Source organism: Lipotes vexillifer, unplaced genomic scaffold (genome assembly GCF_000442215.2).
Source record: "Lipotes vexillifer unplaced genomic scaffold, Lipotes_vexillifer_v1.1 scaffold812, whole genome shotgun sequence".
NCBI classification, from domain to species: domain Eukaryota; kingdom Metazoa; phylum Chordata; class Mammalia; order Artiodactyla; family Lipotidae; genus Lipotes; species Lipotes vexillifer.
In genome coordinates this window covers 583,106-607,719 of record NW_006796787.1, presented here as the reverse complement: position 1 = coordinate 607,719, position 24,614 = coordinate 583,106, and the positions used below count along the sequence as shown (strand labels likewise).

The window sequence follows — 24,614 nt, the reverse complement described above, 5'->3', positions numbered from 1 at the left end:
GGAAAGATGTCACCAACAAATGATGATGGTGCAACTGAATATCCAAATGCAAAACATGAACCTCTACCTTTACCTGACAACACAGTAAAATTTAATTAAGATTCACAGTCCTAAATGTAAGAACTGAAATTATAATACTTCTAGAAGAAAATCTCAGAGAAAATATTAGTGACTTAGGGTTAGGCAAAGATTTCTTAGATAGGACACTAAAAGTACTAAATCAGAGAAGAAAAAAATAATAAATTTCACTTGATCAAAATAAAAATCTTCTGTTCCTCAAAAGACACTCTTAGGGAAATAAAGGACCAAGCCAAGAACTGGAAACAATAACTGCAAAACATATATTTAATAAAGCACTTGCACTCAGAATACATAAAGAACTCTCACAACTAAATAATTAGAAAACTTGATGAAAAAAATAGGTAAAATATTTCAATAGACACTCTGGCAAAGAAAATATTTAAATGGTGAACAGGCACATGAAAAGATGCTGAACATCATTAGTGATTAGGGAAATGCAATTTAAAATGACAATCTACTAAACACCACTAGAATGGCCAAAATATAAAGACTGTAAACTCCAACTATTGGCTGGGATGTGAAACAATTTTATTCTCATATATAACTGGTGGGAACAGAAAATATTATAGTTATATATATACTCTCATATATAACTGGTGGGAACAACAACTTTGAAAAATTGTTTAGCATTCTTATACAGTCAAACATACATTTAACCTGTGATCTACCAAGCAATCCCACCCCTAGGAAACATATGTTCAAACAAAGACTTCGACTGAATGTTTATAACAACCTTTATCAAAATAGCCGAAACCTGGAAATAACCCAAATGTCCACTGGCTGGTGAATGGGATAGACAAACTGTGAAATGCCCACACATCACACAATGAAATAACATTCATCAATAAAAAGGAGCTAGTATTCATACATGTAACAACACTGATTAATCTCAAAATAATTATGAATGAAAGAAGCCATATAAAAATGAATTCACTTTATGATTCCATCTATATAAAGTTCTAGGAAATGTAAACTAATCTACAATGACAGATCAGTGTTGCCTAACTATGGAGGGAAACAGGGAGGGATGGGTAGAAGGGACTACAAAGGGAAAAAGGAAACTTTTGGGGATGATGGATATGCTCATTACCTTGACTGTAGTAATGGTTTCATGAGTTAATACATATGTCAAAATGTATCAAATTGTATGCTTTAAAAATGTACAGTCAACTGCATGTCAATTATACCTCAAACATGCTGGTTTTAGAAAATATTTTAAGCAACATACATTTAAAAGCATAACATAAAAATACAGAAAGATAGCCAATCTATTAAAAAAGTACATTTATTATCACAGACCCAATAACAGTTAAAATATCAAGTAAGACACCTATGAGTTAACATAATTATTTTCTTGTAACACTCTTGTTTTCTAGGACTATTTTATCTTTGCTGTTAACTGACAAGAAGGTGGCTGCTTTAAGCAATATTTCTTCCTAGGCATTCATGTCTTTCACAAACTGAAGAATATAATCAGCAGAATATACAATACACAGAATCCTGATAAAAGTCAGCAGAATGACACAGTAAACAAAGGTAAGCAGAAATCGCAGGAAGACGTTAAACGTCATTTCTTAGTAAAGTAAATCACTTACCACCTGTCGTGTCTTTTTCCTAGTTAGCTAATTATTCCAACACTGATTTCTAAATTTGTTTGAAAAGTTAAACTGAAATTTAATGTTTTACTTACCAGCTGTTTTTCTTGTTTCTCTAAAGCTGCTCGATCTCTGATTATAGCCCTCTGTGTACCTCGTAACTCTCGATTCTGTTCCTTTATTACATCTAAGAGAACCACAAAAGAAACCTAAATGTATGAGCTGTAAAGTCTTCTTCAATACCATTTAAAATACTGGACTCAGAAACCTCAATTAAAAAAAAAATAAACCTTAAATTACAAGATGTTAAATTTTTTTTGTTTCAATATACTAAAAATTAATCAAATGTTAAAACAAATTATAAATATTGATTATATAAAAAAGTACAGAAGTGCAAATATGCTATAGTTTAGCCAAAAGTATATATAAATCACAGTAAAATACTCCCTTAGAGAACTAATTATTATACAATGTTTTATATGGCATATATATATGTCATATGCATACACATGTGCACGCACACGCGCGCGCACACACACACACACACACCCTTCTCATCTCTCCTTACTCCAGTATTACATGAAATTCCAAGAAAGAAGACAAACAATGTGTTTATTAAATCTTTTTTTCTACACTAAGTCATCATAACAGAGTGAAGCAGCCGACCTTCCAATGAAGCAAACCTGGATTTGAATCGCACCTCTGCCACTTGATAATTATATGATGATACCTCGCAAAGTTAGTTAACACTCTAAACCTCAGGTTTCTTACAAAATTAGGATTGTTGTTAAGGAGTAAATAACATACACAATGCCCTGATATATTGTATGTGTCCAGTCATTGTTAATGTCTTTCTCATTTATCTCAATTCATCTGGATCCACTTTTTTTTTTAAAGATTTTTTTTGATGTGGACCATTTTTTAAGTCTTTATTGAATTTGTTACAATATTGCTTCTGTTTCATATTTTGTTTTTTTGGCTGTGAGGCATATGGGATCTTAGCTCCCCGACCAGGGGTCGAACCCACACCCCCTGCATTGGAAGGCAAAGTCTTAACCACTGGACTGCCAGGGAAGTCCCAGTCTTACCTTTTGAAGAATTAAAATATTAGTCTGAGACTAACAGACTATCATTTGGGTTAACTGTTACTAAATAGTGATTTCTTCAAAGGATCACAGATACGGATAGTAATGCTTGCCAAAACTGTTCCCACATTGTCAAGAATCTTGCTAAGTGCTTTATATACAGTATACAGTATAATGTTCACAATAATGCCATGGAGTTGGTTTTTCTATTATTTTATATATATGAGAAAACTAAGTGTTAGTAAGTTTAAATAATGTGCCCAAGGAATCCAAGTGTTGTCTCATGAATCAGTGATCTTAATCATTTCACTAGAGTACCTTTTTAGTAAAGAGGTAGATTTAAAACCACCACCACCACAACAGAAAGAATAGTCTCTTCATCAAATGGCACTGGGAAAACTAGATATCCACATGACAAACACACACACACACACACACACACAAAGAAATTGGACCCCTACCTCACACCATATATAAAAATTAACTCATAAAAGATTAATGACCCAAATATAAGAGCTAAAATCATAAAACTCAGAAGAAAACACAGGAGTAAATCTACATGATTTGGGATTTGGCAACTGATTCTTAGATATGACACTAAAATCACAAGCAACAAAAGAAAAAATAGATAAAGTGGACTTCGTGAAAATTAAAAACTGTGATTAAAGGACATTACCAAATGAAAAGACAGTGTAGAAAATGGGAGGAAATATGGGCTTCCCTGGTGGCACAGTGGTTGAGAGTCTGCCTGCCAATGCAGGGGACACGGGTTCGTGCCCTGGTCTGGGAAGATCTCACATGCCGCGGAGCGGCTGGGCGCGTAAGCCATGGCCGCTGAGCCTGTGCGTCCGGAGCCTGTGCTCTGCAACGGGAGAGGCCACAGCAGTCAGAGGCCCGCGTACCGAAAAAAAAAAAAAAAAAAAGAAAATGGGAGGAAATATATGTAAATTATATATGAGTCTAGTATCCAGAATACATAAAAAACTCTGACAGCTCAAAAACAAAAGACAACTCAATAAATGAGTGAAGGCCTTGAATAGACATTTCTCCAAACATACACAAATGGCCAATAAACACTTGGAAAAGATGCAAAATTTCATTAGTCATTAGGAAAACCAGATACCACTTCACATCTGCCAAAATCACTACAATCAAGAAAAGGAAAGTAAGTGTTGATTTGCCAGTAGGAATGTAAATTATTTCAGCCACTGTGGATAACAGTTGGGTGGTTCCTCAAAAAGTTAAACATAAAATTACCAAATCACCTCACAATTCCCCTCCTAGGTATTCACCCAAAAGAACTGAAACACGTACCTAAACAAAGACTCTCTACACAAATGCAGCACTATTTACAATAGTCAAAAGGTGGAAACAACCCAAATATCCGTGAACTGATGAACTGATAAACAAACTGTGGTATATACATATAATATAATGGAATATTGTTCAGTTATTTAAAAAAATGAAGTACTGATACATACTGCAACATGGATAAACCTCAAAAGCGTGCTAATTGAAAGAAGCCAGTTACAAATGGTCTTTTATGATTACACTCATATGAAATATCCAGAATAGGTAAATCCACAAAGACAGAAAGCAGACTGATAGTTGCCAGGAGTTGGAGAGAAGGGGGACAGATGACTACTTAATGGATAGAAGGTTTTATTTTAAAGTGATGAAACTGTTTTGGGACTAGAGATTGTGGTTATACACCATTGTGAATGCACTAAAGGCTACAGACCTGTTCACTCTAAAATGATTAATGTCATGTGACTTTCATCTCAATTAAAACAGCAGCAAAGCCAGCAACCGTTATCCTTTTTAGTGATGGAGCATCACAACTTACATTCTACACATTTCTGTTTTAATGAAACTTTACTCAGAATACAAATGACTAATTACACTGAGTAATAGGCACTATACTAAGTGCTTCACAACAACCCCCAAAGGTAGGTACTATTATCTTACTTGTTTCAGAGGGGGGAATTGATATTTGGTGAGGTAATCTGCCCAAGGGAGAAAAAGTGGTAGGATTCACATACAGCCATTCTGATTCCAAGGCCTCTGATTTTAAATATGCTATTACACTGTGAAGCTTTTAGGAAAACAAAAAGTAAAGTTATCAGAGACATAATCCTTATAAATATAGATCCATATCAATAAAAATACTATTAAAACAGAATGAAAAACATTTCATGTTATTATATAGAATATAACTAATCAAAATATAACTAATCAACTACAATGACTTTCTGAATAAAAGTTAAAATAAGATGCCAGAGCTCCTATATCCTACATATAAGACATCTATTTCTCCTCCTTTTCTTACTCTGTTTCTCAATGCAGTTATATTGGTGGACATCTCATGCTCAGGATTTACTAAGAACACATTCTATATGTTCCTTAAATATAAGAATATGAAACCATAAAATATCTATATGGGAGGTGAAAAGAGAGGGAGCTCTCTCCCTCCACCAACTTTCTTCTGGATGGGAAACATGTTTCATTTAAAAAAGAGGGAAGGCGATATTCTACAGACAAATATATTTGGGAAATGTTCAAGTTGGAAAAAAAATAAACCGATTTCTTTGCTTCAAGGCTTCTAAGAACATTTAACATAAGAATATACATTGTCAATCTTTAAAGGGAGAATATATGATAGATTGTTTCCCAAATTTATTAAGCCAAGGATCCCTTTTGAGAGATCTCTATTAAAATTTCTCAGATACAAATGTTTCATGGAGCATTGGTTGGGATCCTATTCTAAAATAACATGACTTATTAGTTTGCTAGGGCTATCATAACAAACACCACAGACTGAGTGCTTAAACAACAGAAATTTATTTTCTCCTAGTTCTGGAGGCTGTAAATCCAAGATTAAGGTGCTGGCAGAGTTGGTTTTTCCTGAGCCCTCTCTCCTTGGCATGCAGATGTCCACCTTCTTGCTGTGTCCTCACATGGCCTTTTATCTGTGTGTGCCCACCCCTGGTATCTTTTCCTCTTCTTATAGGGACACCAGTCCTATTGGATTAGGGCTCCACCCTCATGATCTCATTTAACCTTAATAATCTCCCTAAAGACCCTATCTCCAAATACAGTCACATTAGGAGTTGGGGCTTCAACATACCAATTTTAAGGGGACATAATTAGGTCCACAACACATGATATTTTTCCTCTGACATCTACAGATTCATACTAAACAAAATAACAAAGAAAGCTCTCATTTCCCCTTTCAAAACAGTCATCAGCCTTTTCATCCTCAACATTTAAACCCTCCAAATTTTTATCTTTTGGTCTTAGTTCCCTATTTTACCCAAGGCAATGGATTGGTATGAAAATATTCACCACTTATCCTACTATTTCAATAGAAAATATGCCCTAAATTTCAAACTATGAAATTACAAATTAACTTTTAGAGTACAGCCCCTTTGTATACTAAAAACTCCCTGAACTCAACTAGGATAAGACGAAATATTAAAATAATGATGACGGTCTCCTAAAGTTACAAAAGTACTGGGCTGAAAGAGAAATCACTGTATTGATAAGTTGAATTGTGACCAGGTAATTGACACAGTGCAAAGCACTGTGAAACACTACTGAGAGCCTTGACTGCTAAGATCTAGAATGTTATCCACATAACATTTTTTTCATTACTTGGTTGGCATAATGAAAAATACATTATTTGGTCTTTGGCTTGAGTTCCTGGCACAAAGGTCCTAAAACCCTTGGAATTTCCTGAGTGATAGAAACATCTTTTGACTCAGAGAGGGGTACACCTAGATAGCTTCAGGATGGGGCTGGTTACCAGAAAGTCCAAATACTTGATTAGAAGGTGGGGAATTTCAGCCCCATCCCTCAGGGGAGGGGAGTGGGGCCAGAGGTTGGGTTATAATAACTCTTGAACAAAGAGATTGGAAGAGCTTCTGGGTTCATGAACATATTGATGTTCTGGGAAGGTAACATGTCCAGAGAGGGCAGAGAAGCTCTGAGCTGCACCCCTCACCCCACTCCCCCTGCATAATAACTTGCTTCCGTTTGGCTGTTCCTGAGTTGCATCCTTATAATAAAATGGTAATACTAAGTAAAGCACTTTCCTGAGTTATGAGTTGTTCTAGTGAATTACCAAACCTGAAGAGGGAGTTGTGCTGACACTAGAATTTATAGCTGGTCGGTCAGAAGTACCGTGGTAATCTAGGACTGTGACTGGCCTCTTAAGTGAGGACAGTCTTGTGGACAGAGCCCTTAACCTGTGGTGTGGGGTCTGTGCTAACTCTAGACAGTTAGTGTTAGTATTGAACTGAACTGCTGGAGACACCCAGTTGGTGTCAGAGAATCAGAGTAAAGAACAGATATAGCCATCTTTCTTGAAAAACAAGTAGGACATGAAATTTTAACAAAACATCATTTAAATAGTTTGGCTTCACTTTTCTTAATTTTATGTAACTATGTGTATCATAACTGTCACTGTATATAAGAGAAGGAAAATAAAGAAAATTAACTACTGCATATTCCACAGCCTATTGTTAATAGACCTATTAATATTTAAACAGTCCTAGGCTATAAACCAAGAGCATCTAATGTTATACTAAAACAGAGTCATAATACTTACAAACATATTAAGGTAAGTAGGAAAAGACAGTAAAATATTTTTTCATATGAGATGATAGGTATATCTTATAAAACAAATTACTCTTTAAGTTTCTTTAAAAACAGTCCCTACACTAAACCTCCAGTTGGTCTTCTAGATAATTCAGAAGGAATAACATGAGAAAGATTCTGAGACAATTTTACTGTTTTTAAGGCCAAGTTTATTTCCAATCATATTTATTTCTTAGTAGGTCTGATTGATTCCTATGATTACAAGCTCTTTAAGAGCAAGGAACACATTTTATTTTATTTACCTCTCTGTATTCCCATTTTACTTCGTGTCAACAACTATACCAATATATTAGTTAACAGTAATCTAAGGCAGCACAAACATATATATCAAAATGTAAAAGGATTTGCCTTATAGTCATAATTTAACACATTTCTTTAAAAATGTATAATAAAATCTATTGGTTATCAAAAAAGATGGCTGATAATTTAACAAATTATCATAGTAAAATCTGAACTACGGTAGATACCTTTCTACAATGGAAAAATGTAACACTGAAATAATCAGATGTTTCTAATTTTTTGCTGTCCCCTTTTTTCATTCTGAGTTATAACCATGACAGAAATATGTGCAAGTACTGCTGACCTTGGAGACGCAGCGCTTGGCTCTGCCTAACCTGTGCTTCTCTGTCCATCCCGTCTCCTCTAGTCAAGATCACTCCCTGAACCCTCACACACCAGCACTTCTACCTCGTGGGGCACTGTGAAGTGTTTCCTAACAGGTGGCTATAGGGAACTTGCACACTGTGAAAATACATGGGAGTGCCCGTGGCGTGCTCTCTCTGTTACCATTTGGTGAGGTCCAAAGGGTCTGGGAACTCCCCCACCTACCACCCTCTCCTCACCCACACCCAGCACAATGCTGAGAAAAAGCCACTCAGGCCCGCTCCACTCTGGGTGCTAAAGCCTGTCTCAAGCCTTTCAGCCTCCTTTTACTGAACAAAAGAAGGCATGTATACATTGGAGTGATAAGATCACTCACGTAAATTTTGGACTTAAGAAGATACAGACAGAAAAGCTCATTCTGTACCCTTTGGTTCTGAGCCAATAAGGCCTATCTGCTTACAGAAAAAAGAAAGAAAAAGCCAAAAAATAAAATCTAAAAGGGCCTCTCATGTGGTCTAGCTCACTAGAATTCTCTACTGGGATTTGAGGCCAACCCCCACCTTGAACTATGGCTGTCCTTCTAGAACCTGCTCATTTACATGCTATTTGCACATCTGAGGATTAAAGCAAAAAGTGGTTACCAACTGCAAATACAGACATTCATTAATTTGTGAGTAATATCCTCTAAAGTGCCTATCTTTTGAGAAAAGGGAGGGGGCCTGTCTCAAGCTTTCCGGATAGCTCAGGATTACTGCCCCATGAGCGCTAAGGCACAACTCACCGACTGTACCACTCAGTTGGATTCAAGCTGGTCTCTTAGACAGCATCCGCATACCATGTACTGGGTTTGCCGCTTTACTATAAGGTCATGATGGACATTTTTTTTTTTTTTTTTTGTGGTACGCGGGCCTCTCACTGTTGTGGCCTCTCCCATTGCGGAGCACAGGCTCTGGACGCGCAGGCTCAGCGGCCATGGCTCACGGGCCCAGCCGCTCCGCGGCATGTGGGATCTTCCCGGACCGGGGCGCGGACCCGTGTTCCCTGCATCGGCAGGCGGACTCTCAACCACTGCGCCACCAGGGAAGCCCCATGATGGACTTTTTAATCTAATATATTTTTTCTGCTTTTAAATGTATTTCTTCAGAGAAAAATCATTTTGATTTATGCAACTTTATTGCCTCCCAATTATCCTGAATCTAATGATCACACGGGTTGAGAAAGGAGCACAAAATGCTCTCACATCCTGCTTTACCATCTCCATTAACTGGGTTTTGGAGATCAAGATCAAGAGGAAAGTGAGCTTCCTCTTCTAATTTCATGTGCAAGCTCTGCAAGCTAGTATCAATGGAAATAGTGGGTACTGTGGCACTGGTATAGTGGGATAATGGATATTAGATAAACTCTGATCATAGCTATGAACAGAAGAGCTGGGAGTGTGAGTTCAGCTAAAGCAGTCATGGTGGAGCTCACCAATGAACAATAAAAGGGGATGGGGGTCCTGGCCATTTGGGTCTATACCATTTCCTTAGGTTGATGAGGAGAAAAAAACTGCAAAAATGCTCCGAACTCAAAGGTTAAGGGGTAAGAAACAAATACTAAAGGCCAGTAACCAGAAAATACCGGCTCTAAAAACCAAATTTACTCAGAGGCAGAAGGACAGTGACAATGAGAGAGTGGGTGAGGAGAAATCAGAATTTGATATGCAAAGCAAACCTGTTTCTCAGGCTTTGGACATGATATATGAGAAATCAGGGAGAAAAGGTATCAGCTTAATAAACCAGTTTTAAACACATGAAAAAGAAAAAATAAAAACAAAAATAAATAAACTATAGGAAACAGAAAGGACAGTAGAGAATCATGCCAACAGCTTTACTCTATACATAGATCCACTTAAGAACAAGGTTGAAGTTGAAAAACTCAGCAGGACTCACTTGGGAGGAAGAGGTAGAACACTAAGAAGAGAACAGGGGTCTAGCCCTAAGGTAGGATAAAAGGAAGCAATAAGGAATGTTTTTCCCCCCACCAGTTAAGTCTCTAAAGTCACTCAAGCCCTGAGGAATTCATTGAAATGAATTTGTTCATTATTATTAAAATATCAGTGTTTTCAAGAGCTGAAGGAAGGTTTTGAGATGTCAGCTGTTGGCACATCTTTGGGTCTTATGTGGTTCTCAAAGACACAGCCTTTGGCATCATCATCAATAACAGCTTCAGAAAACTGTCAAAGGGCAGTTTTCAGCTTAGATAAGTAAGGGAATGAGGGAATGATCCTTTGAAAGAACAGTCTCACAGATATATGGATGGACTTGAAGGTAGAAAATGGTAGCATGAAAAGAAATACCAGTCTTTGGTATCATGCTTGGGATGGAGAAATACAGAGGAAAGATATTTTCCTACAGAAATATCTGTTCCTAGGCTTCTGAAAGGGCCTCCTGCCTTGCTGTTCTCTATGCCTAGGAGGCTCACGTACCAGATCATCACATGACTATTTCTTCTCAACATTCTGTTTTTCCGTCAAATGCCACATAAGTAGGGAAATCTTTTTGCATCACCCAGGTAACCACTCTCCCACACACACAAACAACAACAAAAACAGCAATAATGGATTTGGGGGGGGGATAGAGGAAATTTTGAATTTCATTCCATATTAAATAATGTTATTGTATACTATTAAATTTTTTGAGAGTCATCATGGCGTTGTGGTTATAAAGGTGAACATCCTATTCTTGGGAAATATTTGGTAGACTACTCAGAGATAGTTTCATTATGTCTATAACTTACCCTAAATAGTTCAACAAGAACCCACATGTGTGTATATAAGTACATATAAAGACATACAAACATAGAGGAGGGAGAGAGAGAGAGCAAATGTGGCATAATGTTAATAACTGGTGCATTTAGGCAATGCAAAAATGGGTGTTCATTGAATACTGTCACTTCAACTTTTCTGTAGATTTGAAATTGTTCAAAATAAAAAGAGAATAGTCTACATTCCTAAAAATAAACAAACAAGTAAATAAAAGTATGGAGAATTTTTGCTCAGAAAAATGCTCAGAAGAGAGAACGGTGCTCCTGAATCCCTTATTCAATTATTTTTCTTTGGTGTGCCAAGAATTTAGGGACCAAACAGAAAGTAATTTGAGTTTTTAAATATTCAGAATAATAATCACTCTGGGAACACACAACACGCTAGGAAAGATCTGGGTACTTACTGTAGGTAGCACCATAAGAATTTTGTATTTTACTTGGAAGAAAGCAGAATGTTTCTGAAGGGGATCTAATTTATATAGATGGTAAATTTTATTTCTTCTTGAGCTATAAAAAATGTGGCATCACAACTGACTCTTGACAGATTTATCCAACTTAGTCAAAACTTCACAGGTTCTGAACTCTGGAAAACTAGCATACATGGATACCACCCCAATGAGGCAAAACCCAAGAAGCTTTGTTCCTCTACTGTCAGTAACATTACTCAAATTATCTCTAAACTTGTACTAAGGTTTGAGGTGAGTGGCAATAATATGGATGTAGACTATAGTAAGCTCTGGATGCTGGGAACACAACTTTTGGTTAGTAAATGCTACTATTTTGGAATTTACTCTCTAAATTCTAAACTGCTGCAGTTATTTTCATTTATGCTGAAGACTCTCTGCAACCTTGCAAATGTGGAATGAAGGAAAAACTTAGAAAAAGCATAATCCAACTTTGGAAGTGCGTGAGGATCTACTTTGGTTCTGGCGAATGCAAATCGGGAAGCAGATGGGAATTCTATGCATAAAGTCATCATAATTTAAAATATGTCAGGGTGAGAAGGAGTATGGTATATACAGATGAATATGAGAAGTGTTCTTGGAGAGTAAAATGACATGGCTAGAAAGGAAGACAAGGACCAGATCAAGCAGGGCCATACATACCTTATTAAAGAGCATTCACTTGATCCTTTTAGTGCTAGAGACTCAATAAAGGGATATATACTTAGGAGTACCATAGTAAGATTTGGATTTCATATATATCAATCACACAGGCAACTTTGTATTGAGTTGGCCAAAAAGTGTCTTTGGTTTTTCAGTAAAAATAAAAGACACATTTTTCATTTTCACCGAGAACTTTATTGAACAACGTATTCACCATTTTGTTCCACTACCTTCTGCCATTTTTCAGGCAACTTCATAATTCCATCTTCCCAACACTTTTTACTTTTTTGAGAAAAGAACTGTTCCAGGTGTCTTTTACAGTCTTCCAGGGAATTGAAATTTTTTCCATTAAGAGAATTTTGTAAAGACCGAAATAAATGGAAATCCGAAGGTGAAATGTCTGGTGAATATGGCGGATGAATCAGAACTTCCCAGCCAAGCTGTAACAGCTTTTGCCTGATCATCAAAGTAACATGCAGTCTAGCATTATATTGATAGAAGATTATGCATTTTCTGTTGACTAATTCTGGATGCTTTTTGTCGAGTGCTGCTTTCAGTTAAGTCTAATTGGGAGCAGTACTTGTGGGAATTAATCGTTTGGTTTTCTGGAAGGAGCTCATAACAGTGGACTCCCTTCCAATCCCACCATATAAACATCACCTTCTTTGGATGAAGACCGACCTTTGGTGTGGTTGGTGGTGGTTCATTTTGCTTGCCCCATGATCTCTTCCGTTCCAGTAGCCAATCACATGCAGAAATACAGTCAAGAAGCTTTTTTTCATTAAACTTATGTGGAACCCAAACATCAAAGTGATTCACATAACCAAGCTGGGGCAATGGATTTTCAACGCTTGATTTGGATATTTTGAGTATGTTGGCTATCTCACAAGTGGTATAACATTGATTGTTCTCAATTAATGTCTCGATTTGATCCCTATCAACTTTAACTGGTCTACCGGACCGTGGAGCACCGTCCAGCAAGAAATGTCCAGCAGGAAACTTCACAAACCACTTTTGACACGTTCAATCAGTCACAGCACCTTCTCTATATGCTGCACAAATCATTTTTTGCATTTCAGTTGCGTTTTTACCCTTCTTGAAATAATAAAACATAATATGCCAAAAATGTTTTTTCTTCCATCTTCAATATTAAAATGACTACACAAAAATTCACCAATTTTGATGTCTATTTTTTAAATGCACTCTGATATGACAGCCATTACACACAATCTAACAAAATTGTTTCAAATGAAGTTAAAGACAACTAAGTGCTACTAGAGCCATCTTACAGAAAAAAACAAACAAACCTTCTGGCCAACCCAATAGATGAATGATTTAAAGGTTATGAAGTTACAGGAAAGAAACACAGAAAAGTGATGTAGTAAAGTGTAAGATAAATGGGATCTCAATAAGAGCAAGGAAGATCATATGTGCCAAACATTTTAGAGGCAAAAGGAACAGGACTTGGTAATTAATTGAAGGTAGAGGGCAAAATCAAGAAGTGCCAAACACTAGAAGAGGAGAACCCAGTAAAGGAACTGACTTGAAGGAGATGGTGATGAGTTCTGTTTGGGATCTGTTTTAATTTGAGGTATTTGGGACATCAAGGCAGAGATACTTAGCAAACTATTGGATATATTGGTCTGAAACTCAGAAAAATATATCTAGAGATACACAATTGGGATCCATCAGCAGTTGGGTTATATCTAAAATAATAAGAGTTTAGATAAGATCATGTAGGGAGAGAATGTACAATTAGAACAGTGGTAGTTCAAGATGGAACCAAGAAAAATACTAACATTTAAAGGGCAGGTTCAAATAAGAAAGGAAGAAAGGAGGAGAGAAAAGCAAGAAAGGAGGAAAGGAGGGAGGAAAGAAGGAAGGAAGAAAGAAAGGAAAAAGAAAGAAAAACATAAAAGGAAAAAGAAAAAGAGTAGTCAGAAAATTTTGAGGAAAATTAAGACAGTGTTATGTCATGTGATCTGAAAATTTCAAGGAAGAAATTATTGTCAAAATCAAATGCAAAACATAAACCCAAGAGACGATCACTAAAAAATGACCACTGGATTTGGTGATCTAGAAGTCATTGATGATCTTAGCAAGATCTCATTCATTACATGAGATGTAAAACAAACTGCTGTACAATAGGGGGCATCAGAGAAGTAAAGAAGTGAAGATAGGAGACATCACCACTCCTTCGAGAGGTTTCGATGAAGAGCAAGAGACTGGAAAATACTTCCTAAGAAAATGCTGGGTTAAGGGAGAGTCAGGAAAAGGAGGGTTGTTTCCAGTTCTACTACCATTAGAAATTAAAGTCTAATACTAATTCTGAGAGAAAAGAGTCTGGCTCACAGACAAAAGGCAGGTGTACATGGTACCTACCAAAAGCTGAGAAGTCCATGTACTCAGCAAGAACAGCAAAATTAAACTGTGCCACAGGCTCTCCAATAAAAAGAAATAACAATGATAATACCCAAAGAGATGAGGTCCTGGCTCTGCTGTAGGCCCGTACCCAAGACCAGCCCGTACCCAAGTTAATTTAGTAGCTGTGTGATCTTGGGCAAGTTACTTAGTCCTTTGCTTCTCAGTTTCCTCATCTATAAAGTGGGGATAATAATAGTACTTATAGGTTTTGTAAGAATTAAATAAGATACTGATACAAAATGCTAACAGTGCTGGCTTAGAGTAATACCTCAAATTTGTCTTTGTTGAGGATAACAGACAAAAAGTATATAGTGCCTAAAGAACTTCACTTTTTAAGAGGCATATTTAGTTGTGCATTCATGACAAGTCCTCATGGCATCCTGATTCACAGGTTCATAATTAGCTTCAATAAATAGGTCACCATTAGTCCACTTAGGAAAAAAACAAAAGAAAAACAAAAAAACACTGTAGATAAACACATTGCCATATATATGCCTTATATATATGTGTATATCTTATAAATAAGTAAAAGTACTCAACTGTAATTTCAGATTCAAAAGAATCTCTTCTTTAGCACTGAGGTACAATTCTCATTAATTTTTGTAACAAAGTATACACTGCAGAGACTTGTTCATCTTTATGTCAAAAATGAATTAAACATAACTCTGAATAGTAATAAGTGCTCTAATGTTGTCTCCCTTTTTAATTTACATGTGCAGTATTCTTTAATGATATAGTATGCAACTCTTCTAGCCAATCCAAAGAGACAAAAAGATTCAATTATTCTCCAGCTCTATAAGCAGTTACATATTTTCTTTTACATCAGAATTTCATTACTGTTGAAACAGATAAAAAGACAGCATACAGTAAAAGATCTTGTGATCAATAATCAACGAGTCTAAGGATCTGGGAGAAATGCATAAGAATACATTTAATTTCATAATATATAGCCTCATTATTGCTAAGAAGAATGCTGTCACCTTTTAAAAAAAACACCTTATTTTTGATAAAACAAAGAATAAAAACATCAGTAAATCTCTAGATCAGAATAATGAAAGAACAGATCGACAGTTAAGATGTCATTAAATGATCTGAATTGACATAATTTAAGAAAATATCAAGTATGCAGTTTGGTAGTTATATTAAATGTACACAGTGGCCAAATTTATATTCAGAAATTTCATACACAGATCTTTAAGACAGTAGTATAGTTCCTGCCAAAAGTCCTTAGGATCTTTTTCTCGCAAATAAGTCTATTTAGCAAAAACATTATTTCTTGGATGAATTAACCCAACTTCAAATAAACATACAGTTAAACACCCTCACTGCACATCCTCATTATCTTTTTTTTTTTCTGTTCTATACTTCAAGTACAATAGTCACTAGATTGCCAAAAGCACCAGGAAGCACAGCACTAAAAATATAGAACTGATATTCATGTCTTTGTAAATATTTTACAGATATCAAGCAATTAAAGCTAGGATGTTTGGCTTTTAATGTTAATTTTTAAAATTTAATTTGTAACATCACAGTAAGAAAGATGCAACCCTTTTCCTGTTTAGTAAATTCTCACTCTATAAAACTGAAACAAAAAAAATGAACCTTTTTTTCCCCTGGAGTACTATACAATGACTGAAAATCATATTACTGGTACTGAAACACTGAAAAACTAAAGTGCCATGTTAAAGATTAAATAGGATTCTCAGGTAAAACACACATAAAACTCATTTCACATAATTGTATTACTTCCTATCCCAACCTGGTAGTTATTTCAGGTGTTGTAAGTGGTATTTCTCAGTTAATAAAAGGTCAATTTCACCCACTCAGAATAAGCAAAAATATTATTATGCTCTGTGATAAATTAGGAGTAAACTGACATTATGTGTTGAAGTAAAGGGCAGGGTGGCAGGGTAAAGATGATGTTTTTGTCATCCTCCACAAAATAATTGTGCTGGCATTGGAAAAGTCACTACAAAGGAATGAAGGAGTTACCCCAGGTCTGGACTGAGCACCCTGTTTGTACCAATCACTGTCTAGCTACCACTGCTCCTTTTGTGACAGTTAGACCCTTACAAAGAAGTGATTCTTCGTCTGAACCAACAACAACCTAGATTCAACATGTAATGAGAAACACAATTTTTAAGTAACTTGAATGAATTTGATTCCTAGTAGAGTCAATGAAAGTATCAAGACTAATTAAACAGTTATATAAACACATATCACAGTCATTCCTTATAAATACCCATTTGTATATTCCTGTACATTCACTTTTTTTCCCCTTAACATGACATTGAGCTAAATGTCTGAAACAATGCAAGTATCTTAAAATGTAAACTTCTATGCAGATAATGCATACCATATCTCTTTAGATAGCAAAAGATAATCATAAGGGAGAAAAATCTACTATGAAAACTAAATCCAGGCACTTCCCCTGGATTTCTTTAATTTTTCTACGGGTGTCAGTCAAGAAGCATTTTTTTCACGTCTCTATTGATGGGGTGCTCCTAGGGCAAGGCCGGCCCGTACCCAAGTTCATTTTGTAACAGTAGCCTATTGCACCCTCCCCCACCTCAACACAGGTTTCCGGTTTGGATGCCCAGAAGTAGTACGGCTCCAAACTGAAGGAGCAGTAAGCCAAGCAGGGGAAACCAATAAGACATTCATCAAATCACCAAATCTAACGACACTCAAGGGCCAGCCGCATCCTGCCTCCTTGTATGCTCAGGATCCCGCTAAAGGAGAAACCTGGGGGCGGGGCTGTTAAGGACTATGTTATCAGAGAGAGGAAGCCAGACTGCCCAGGTGAGGTTGAGGTGGGGCGAGTCAGAAGAGATAGGGTAACAGAAAAGTGACGCACGAGGTAGGTCAAGTGGTCACCTGTGGGGCCACTTGATCCAGCCCCGCCCCCAGGGACAGCAACAAGAATCGCGGCCGGAAGCCCCCAAAATACGCCGGGGAAAGACAGAGCTGGGCCCCTTCGGCCCGGCCTGGAACTCACCATCCACGGTTTTCTTCTTGAAGAGGGACGCCATGGTCAGGGACCGCGCCCGGGCAGCCCGGCTCGGCCCGGTCCGGCCCGCGACTGGGAAAGGACCGGAGGGAAAGGACAGGCCTTTGGAGGCCTCGGGATGGCGGAGCGGATGGGCAAGAGACGAGGGCGAGGTCTCCAGGCAGGACCCGCGGAGGGCGGGTATCCACGAACCCTGCCGCAGCGGAGTTTCCCTCAGCTCAGGTGACCGCGAACTAAGACACTTTTTGGAGAAGTCACTTGCAGGCAGCGCCTGCGCGATCTGAGCGCGCGCCTGCGTACTGCGGCGCCTGAAGCTGCAGCCGCTGCCCTCACTTCAGCTGCTGCCCGCTCTCCCGCTTGCAGCGTCCCGGTGTGGCGAGTCCTGCGAGGCTAGAGGTGGTAGCAGTGCGTAGGAGACTGCGGGCGGTGTCAGGTGGCTTCTAGGTGCGGGTTCCGTGCTGAATGCTGACAGAGATGAGCCTTACTTAGCGCTCTTCTTGCCCCGGAGAAGCTGGAAGTAGGGGGGGTCCCCGGAATCCTAGGACAAGGGTGGGTCGTCCTGGAACCAGTTGATTTACGACCGTCCCCTTGCTGTCTGTATCAAGGCATTCATAAGTGCAGGGGCTGGTGTTAATGCTGAGGTCCTAGCCCCGGTGGTGTTTGTCTCGAGAGTTCACGCTCCTTTGGGCCCTGACTTGCTCGGCGGTCTCTCCGACGCCACCCACGCAGACCCCTGCCGGACCCGAGGCGCTCACTGCGGCCCTGAGCCCGAGGCTCTGACCACCAGGTGTGGGTCTCTGGGGATCCGGTTTCTAGGCTTGGGAGTGGCGGGGGAGGAAGGGAATAGGGAGCAGCTTCCTTAAGGCAACATTTTTTATTTAATGTTCTTGGCTGGAAACATGAAAAAAGAAATCCATACACATTTGTTGTATACCGGTTTAAATGTCTCCAACTCTATTCCTTTAATATCTCAATTTCTTGTAATTGCTCAAGAAAAATTTATGGCTACACTGTGAAGCTATTAGAATGCTACCTACCTGTACATTGGTATTCACTGTGGAAAAAAGCTCCATATTATGTAAAAGGAAAAGCATAATGAATTATTTCAAGAATCCTGTGTATAAGTGTAAATACGGGAAATACTGTCTTTGGATCAAGACCTTGAGTTCATCGTTCATTTTGTGAGTGTGTGTGTCTTTCTTTCTGTGTTTACACATCTCTGTTTAATATATTATTTTGCTATTTGGAATCTTAATTTTGCTTTGAACTTTTTTCTCCCAATCTATTAGTGCTTTAAGCAGCACTGCCTTCCACGGGATGAAAATCATAGTACCTTTTTACAAAGATGTGATTTATGATAGGAAGACACCTCAATAATAGTATCAGTATTATCAGTCATCTCTGGCTTTAAGAATCATGTCTCAAGGATTTTTAAGTATTTGGGGTAGTCAGACTTTCCTTCCCCATTTTTCCGCCTCTTGAGAAATCAAAGCCCTCAGGGCCACTGATCATCCCGCCGTTGCTGCTAAAATTTAGCTAAGAGTCTGCTCATGAAAACTTTCACAGAATAACATAGTAGTATGCAAGGTATAATTATCTTACTCCTTCTCAAGTTATTTGAGGTATTGTGGGAAGGTGAAGAAGTAAGGAAACAGGAAAAAAAACAAAAAACATAAGCAGGAAACAGCCTCTGCCCCCAAGTCCCAGCCTTTCTTGGGGTAAGTTCTATAGCAAAAAGGTGGTTTGCCCTGGCTGCCTGTTGTAATGAATAGTATTGAGCTGTGCTTGAGTGCCTGAGAGGCAATAAACTGTGATGTGTCTAGTGATCATATTCCTCCCTGCTGCAGTCACCCTTGTTTTATTACTCCCACACAATCCCCCCCACTGACCCAATTGTAACAGTTGGGAAAATGCCAAAATACTTAGCAACCATATGGAAGACCCTCCAAAAGTGCACAGCAGGAGCTAAAGGCAGGGCTTCCTCATTACAATAAAGACAAAATAGAAATATGCAGTATTTAAGCTCAGCACTCAAATAGTTTAATTCTCCCCTGGTTTGAAGCAGGCTGATACTCAGCTGATAAGCAAACTGGCATCCATTCTGATTAGTTGCTGGCCAAACTTCTGGTTTATATTTTGTAGATCACTCCTTATGGAAGGGCATGTACACTTAAATATAACTGAGACTTAGGACACCAAGGTGCCATAAATTAGAATACAATGATAGTTTTCATTTGTTCAAAACCACCATCATCGCATACAAACTCACTGAATCAACAAGACATATATATAAACATAGTGGATAGAGAAGATGTTTTAATGTTACTCTTTTTAAACCTCATTAAGAAATAATGAACTAATATCCTATGGTCATTATGACCCAATAATAGTCTTCCAAACTGCTCAGGCAGTGAAAAATATATTTGTTATATACCTAATGACACATAACCATGTTTTGTGTGAAGAAACAAATACAGTCCCTCCATCATTTTCTCTTACCCACCTTCCTACCAGGTTTTTTATCTTTTATCATTTACTTGTTACTCTCTGACACGAATTCCGATATGTGGGACTTTTTTCCCACACGAAGCCATTCTCCAACACCAGCTGGGTGTCCTACGACTCAACTCAATTCCGACACCATCTACTCAGAGATATAGCATCAGATCCACAGCATAAGGGCTCGGTCCCAAAAGATCATCCTCACTTCAGGTGCCAGTCACAAGTCCAGGTTGTTACCTGTGCTTCTGACCAAGCAACCATAAATCAGAGGTTCCTATGACCCCCCTCCTTGGGTTTAATTAATTTGTTAGATTATCTCACAGAACTCAGGAAACCAGTTTATTCACTAGACTAGCAGTTTATTACAAAGGATATTAAAGGAATCCACAGCCAGATGAAGAGATACATAGGGCCAGGTCCTGAATGCAGGTTCTTTTGTCTCCATGGAGTTTGGGACCCAGGCACACTGGCATGTGGATGTATTCTGGTTCAACAACCTGGAAGCTCCCTAAACCCAGACCTTTTGGGTTTTATGGAGCCTTCCTTACATAGGTTGATTAAATCATTGACCCGTGGTGACTGAACTCAATCTCTAGCCCCTTTCCCCTCTCCAGAGGTTGGAGGAAGGAGACTGGAAGTTCCAACCCTTTATTCACATGGTTGTTTCTCTTCATGACCAGCCCCCATCCTTAGAGGCTTTCCAAAATCACCTTATTAACATAAACTCAGGTGTGTTTGAAAGGTGTTTGTTATGAGTGTCAACATACATTTATTGCTCTTATCACTTATGAATTCCCAAGAGTTTCAGAGCTTTGTGCGAGAATTGAGGAGGAAGAGCAAATATATATTTCTTTTTTATAAATCACAATAGCACACTTGTCCATCACAGAGGAACAGACTTTAGCTCGGTATAAGAAAAAAAGCTTTTAAAAGCAGAGCTTCTCTAAAATAGGGTGGGTGCCGTGTGAGATAGTGAGTTCCTTGCCATAGAAGTGTTCAAGCAGGAGCAGGTTATTGTAGAAAGAATTCCTTTGAAGAATCAAAGGTTTGATTAGAAGTTTTCTAAGGTTCCTTTAAATTTTGGAATTTTATTATGAATAAAATATAGCTCAGGCCAAATATCTTGGTGTATGGTGTCCCATATCCTACAGGTAATACCGTCAAATCTTATTGGCTTCACCTTTAAAGATATGGTAAGCCAAAAAATATAGCATTTTATGCTGGAGAGGGTGTGAAGAAAAGGGAACCCTCTTGCACTGTTGGTGAGAATGTAAATTGATACAGCTACTGTGGAGGTTCCTCAAAAAACTAAAAATAGAATTACCATGCGACCCAGCAATACCACTACTGGGCATATACCCTGAGAAAACCATAATTCAAAAAGAGTCATGTACCACAATGTTCACTGCAGCTCTGTTTACAATAGCCAGGACATGGAAGCAACCTGCATGTCCATTGACAGATGAATGGATAAAGAAGATATGGCACATATATACAATGGAATACTACTCAGCCATTAAAAGAAACTAAATTGAGTTATTTGTAGTGAGGTGGATGGACCTGAGACTGTTACACAGAGTGAAGTAAGTCAGAAAGAGAAAAACAAATACCGTATGCTAACACAGATGTATGGAATCTAAAAAGAAAAAAAAAAAAGGTTCTGAAGAACCTAGGGGCAGGACAGGAATAAAGACACAGACATAGAGAATGGACTTGAGGACAAGGGGAGGGGGAAGGGGATGCTGGGACGAAGGGAGAGAGTGGTATGGACATATATTCACTACCAAATGTAAAATAGCTAGTGGGAAGCAGCCACATAGCACAGGGAGATCAGCTCGGTGCTTTGTGTCCACTTAGAGGGGTGGGATAGGGAGGGTGGGAGGGAGATGCAAGAGGGAGAAGATATGGGGATATATGTAAATGTATAGCTGATTCACTTTGTTATACAGCAGAAACTAACACAATATTGTAAAGCAATTATACTCCAATAAAGTTGTTTAAAAAAAAAATAGCATTTTACCATTCTGAATCATCCCAATCCAGGTAACCTTCATCTTTCTTCTAGATCATTACCATCTATGTCGGAGTTCCCCAACCCCTGGGGTACCAGTCCACAGCCTGTTAGGAACCAGGCCACACAGCAGGAGGTGAGTGGCTGGCGAGCAAGCAAAGCTTCATCTGCCGCTCCCCCATCGCGATCCCAAACCATCCCCCCGCCGCCCCCGTCCATGGAAAAATTGTCTTCCGCAAAACCGATCCCTGGTGCCAAAAAGGTGGGAGACCGCTGATCTATGTTATTTTTCTGTTTCCATCCTTACCTCACTCTTCTTTTGTCACAATATAGAGACAGAGTGGTCCTGTTAAAATGTGAATCAGAGCATCCTGATGATGCTTATCTGTTTCTCAGAAAGAGATCAACATAATCTCACTACTTATGTCTGGACCACACATATATATGTGAATGCGTACACACACACACACACACACACACACACACACACACACGTTTTACAGATTGAACTTCTGTTATTCATTTATTATATGTTCAAAATTTTACCATCCAGGTTGCCCTCCTAATTATTTCCCTTCATTATGAGTCACTCACATGGAACGTAATTGTTTACATGCGATCCTAAAATTATGCCATCTATTACCTCCCTTGTTCTGTACATGGAATTTCTGATAGCACTCTCTTCGACTGCATTACCATTTTTGACTATCATGTTCTTTGAAATGTGTCAAACTTTTAGTCAAGTAAAACTTTTAGCATTTTTAAAAAATATAAATTCCTACTCAGTCCACTCATCCTATTCTTGATTATGGATAATATTAACCCAAATACAAAAGTTTCATGCATCACTAGAGACATCCATTCATCTTTGTATTGATTCATTTATAAGTGCTTTTGAGGCATTGTAACTATCTATGAATCTATTTATACAAAATCATCAAGATTTTATTTAATTTTCATTTTTAAGATCATTTTGAAGATTTTTATAATCATTATTAAGACAGAAAGACTCCTGCTGATACCAAGGTACAATATACCTGTTATATCACATTTTATCAGTTATAACAACCATAAAGATAAAACAGATGAGTTGAGTTTGGCGTAATTTATTCCAGAGGAAACAACATTCACTCCACATGATCTACAATTTGTTTTTCGAGTATTAATAAAACATAATTTAATAATCTATTTAAGAGTGTTTTCTGAAGTATTTTATAACATAGTTTCCTCTTTGAGAACCAGAATATTTGCTATTCTCCAGTCTTTTGCTGTCATGAGCTATAATTTTAATGCACACCCTCTTTTACTCGTTTGGCTGTTATACAACATCACGGTTGAGAGTGCTGACTTTGGACATAGACTGCCCAGGTCTATAACCAGTTCAGCCACTTTCTAGCTATCAGACATGGGGCAAGTCATTGAACCTCTCCATGTCCATTTCATCACATGTAAAATAGGGATAATATTAGTACTACCTTCAAATGGCTGTTGAAAGAATTAAATAAGCTAATATATGTAAATACTCAAAGTAGTGCCTAACACACATTAAGCACTATAAGATATTAGGTCTCTGTGTTAATATTCCTAGATCTTACCTTTCCATGTTTCCTCAAGAGTAATCACTTCACTCTGAAATTCACTAATCTGTAATAGAGAAAATATAAATCTTCGATTTGTGTTTTCTGATTCTGACCCTGGTCACCTTCACTCTGTCAGTCACCACACCTTACTTATCCCCCAATTAGCCAATTTCCTTCTCCTTAATTAAAAAAATCTGTTTTTCTTGTCCTTGATTCTATTATATTTATAGAAGTTGACTTGTTATAGGAATATGTGTCTAACATTGGTATTTATTATATTGGGAGGATCCATTACAGGTTTGTTTGTGTTCATCTCTTCTCCCCAGCATCCCATCCTAAGCTCCTTGGATTCAGAGAGACTATCTTGTTATATGCTTCAATCATTTCCTGTTGGAATATAAATATATCAATATTTAGTCAAAAGTTAATAATGCAGTAGCATCTTTTATTACCTGTGTTTCTGTATTTTTAATGCCAAAGGGACATAATGTGTGTTTAGTACATTTGTATTAACTTGACATACTCAGTTTCGAGGCTTTATATATATCTGAAAGCAGCCAACATTATCCATCCCCATAAACGACATAGATCTAGACAGCCTGGTTCTGAGTCAATAAATAACCCAAGGATTAATGTGGATAACCCCTTTTTTGTTTCCTGTTTCACTTAGGTTCAAATTTGAGCAGACCATAAGCTGTTTTGCTATTTCACTAACTACCTTACACAATACATTCTGCCTTATATTTAATAATGCTACAGTACAGAATATACACACTATATTCTTACACACTATAGCTTGCCTTATATTTAATAATGCTATGGTAAAATAACATGTCAACTTACGTAGCATTAAAAATTATTTTAGAGACAGAAACTTAGGACAGAAAGAGTCATTGGCAAAGTTAAAAAATCTCATTTCTTAAGAGATGTAAACAGTTGAGAGAAATAAAAAGGCTTTTCAAACTCATATAGCTAACAAGGTGTTGAGTCAGAAAACGTGAGGACAGACTCCTTTGGTGAGTCCATAGTCAATGATGCTGACTCTGTTTGTCAATTACCATGTGACTGTGACTGAGTAGGTTGTGTGTGCTCATGGGGCAGGACATCAAAGAGTGTGGACTGTCTAAGGTTGCTACTTCCCACATTTGCTCAC

General features: G+C 37.8%; 1 protein-coding gene across 3 annotated transcripts in view; it reads right to left on the bottom strand.

Annotated features, from left to right (window-relative positions):
• CHMP2B (charged multivesicular body protein 2B) overlaps positions 1–17,644 on the bottom strand; it is a 30,480-nt gene extending 12,836 nt beyond the window's left edge. Inside the window, exons 1-2 of one of the 3 annotated variants that reach the window (XM_007468994.1) lie at positions 17,357–17,622; positions 1,772–1,863 (exon numbers count right to left, since the gene is read on the bottom strand). In XM_007468994.1, coding sequence (XP_007469056.1) covers positions 1,772–1,863; positions 17,357–17,390 — 126 coding nt within the window. In that variant the 5' untranslated portion in view covers positions 17,391–17,622. Of the gene's footprint in view, positions 1–1,771; positions 1,864–7,117; positions 7,146–17,356 lie in introns of those variants that run through there. The other 2 variants (XM_007468995.1, XM_007468996.1) reach the window with 2 other exon arrangements.
• Between the last annotated feature and the right edge of the window lie 6,970 nt (positions 17,645–24,614).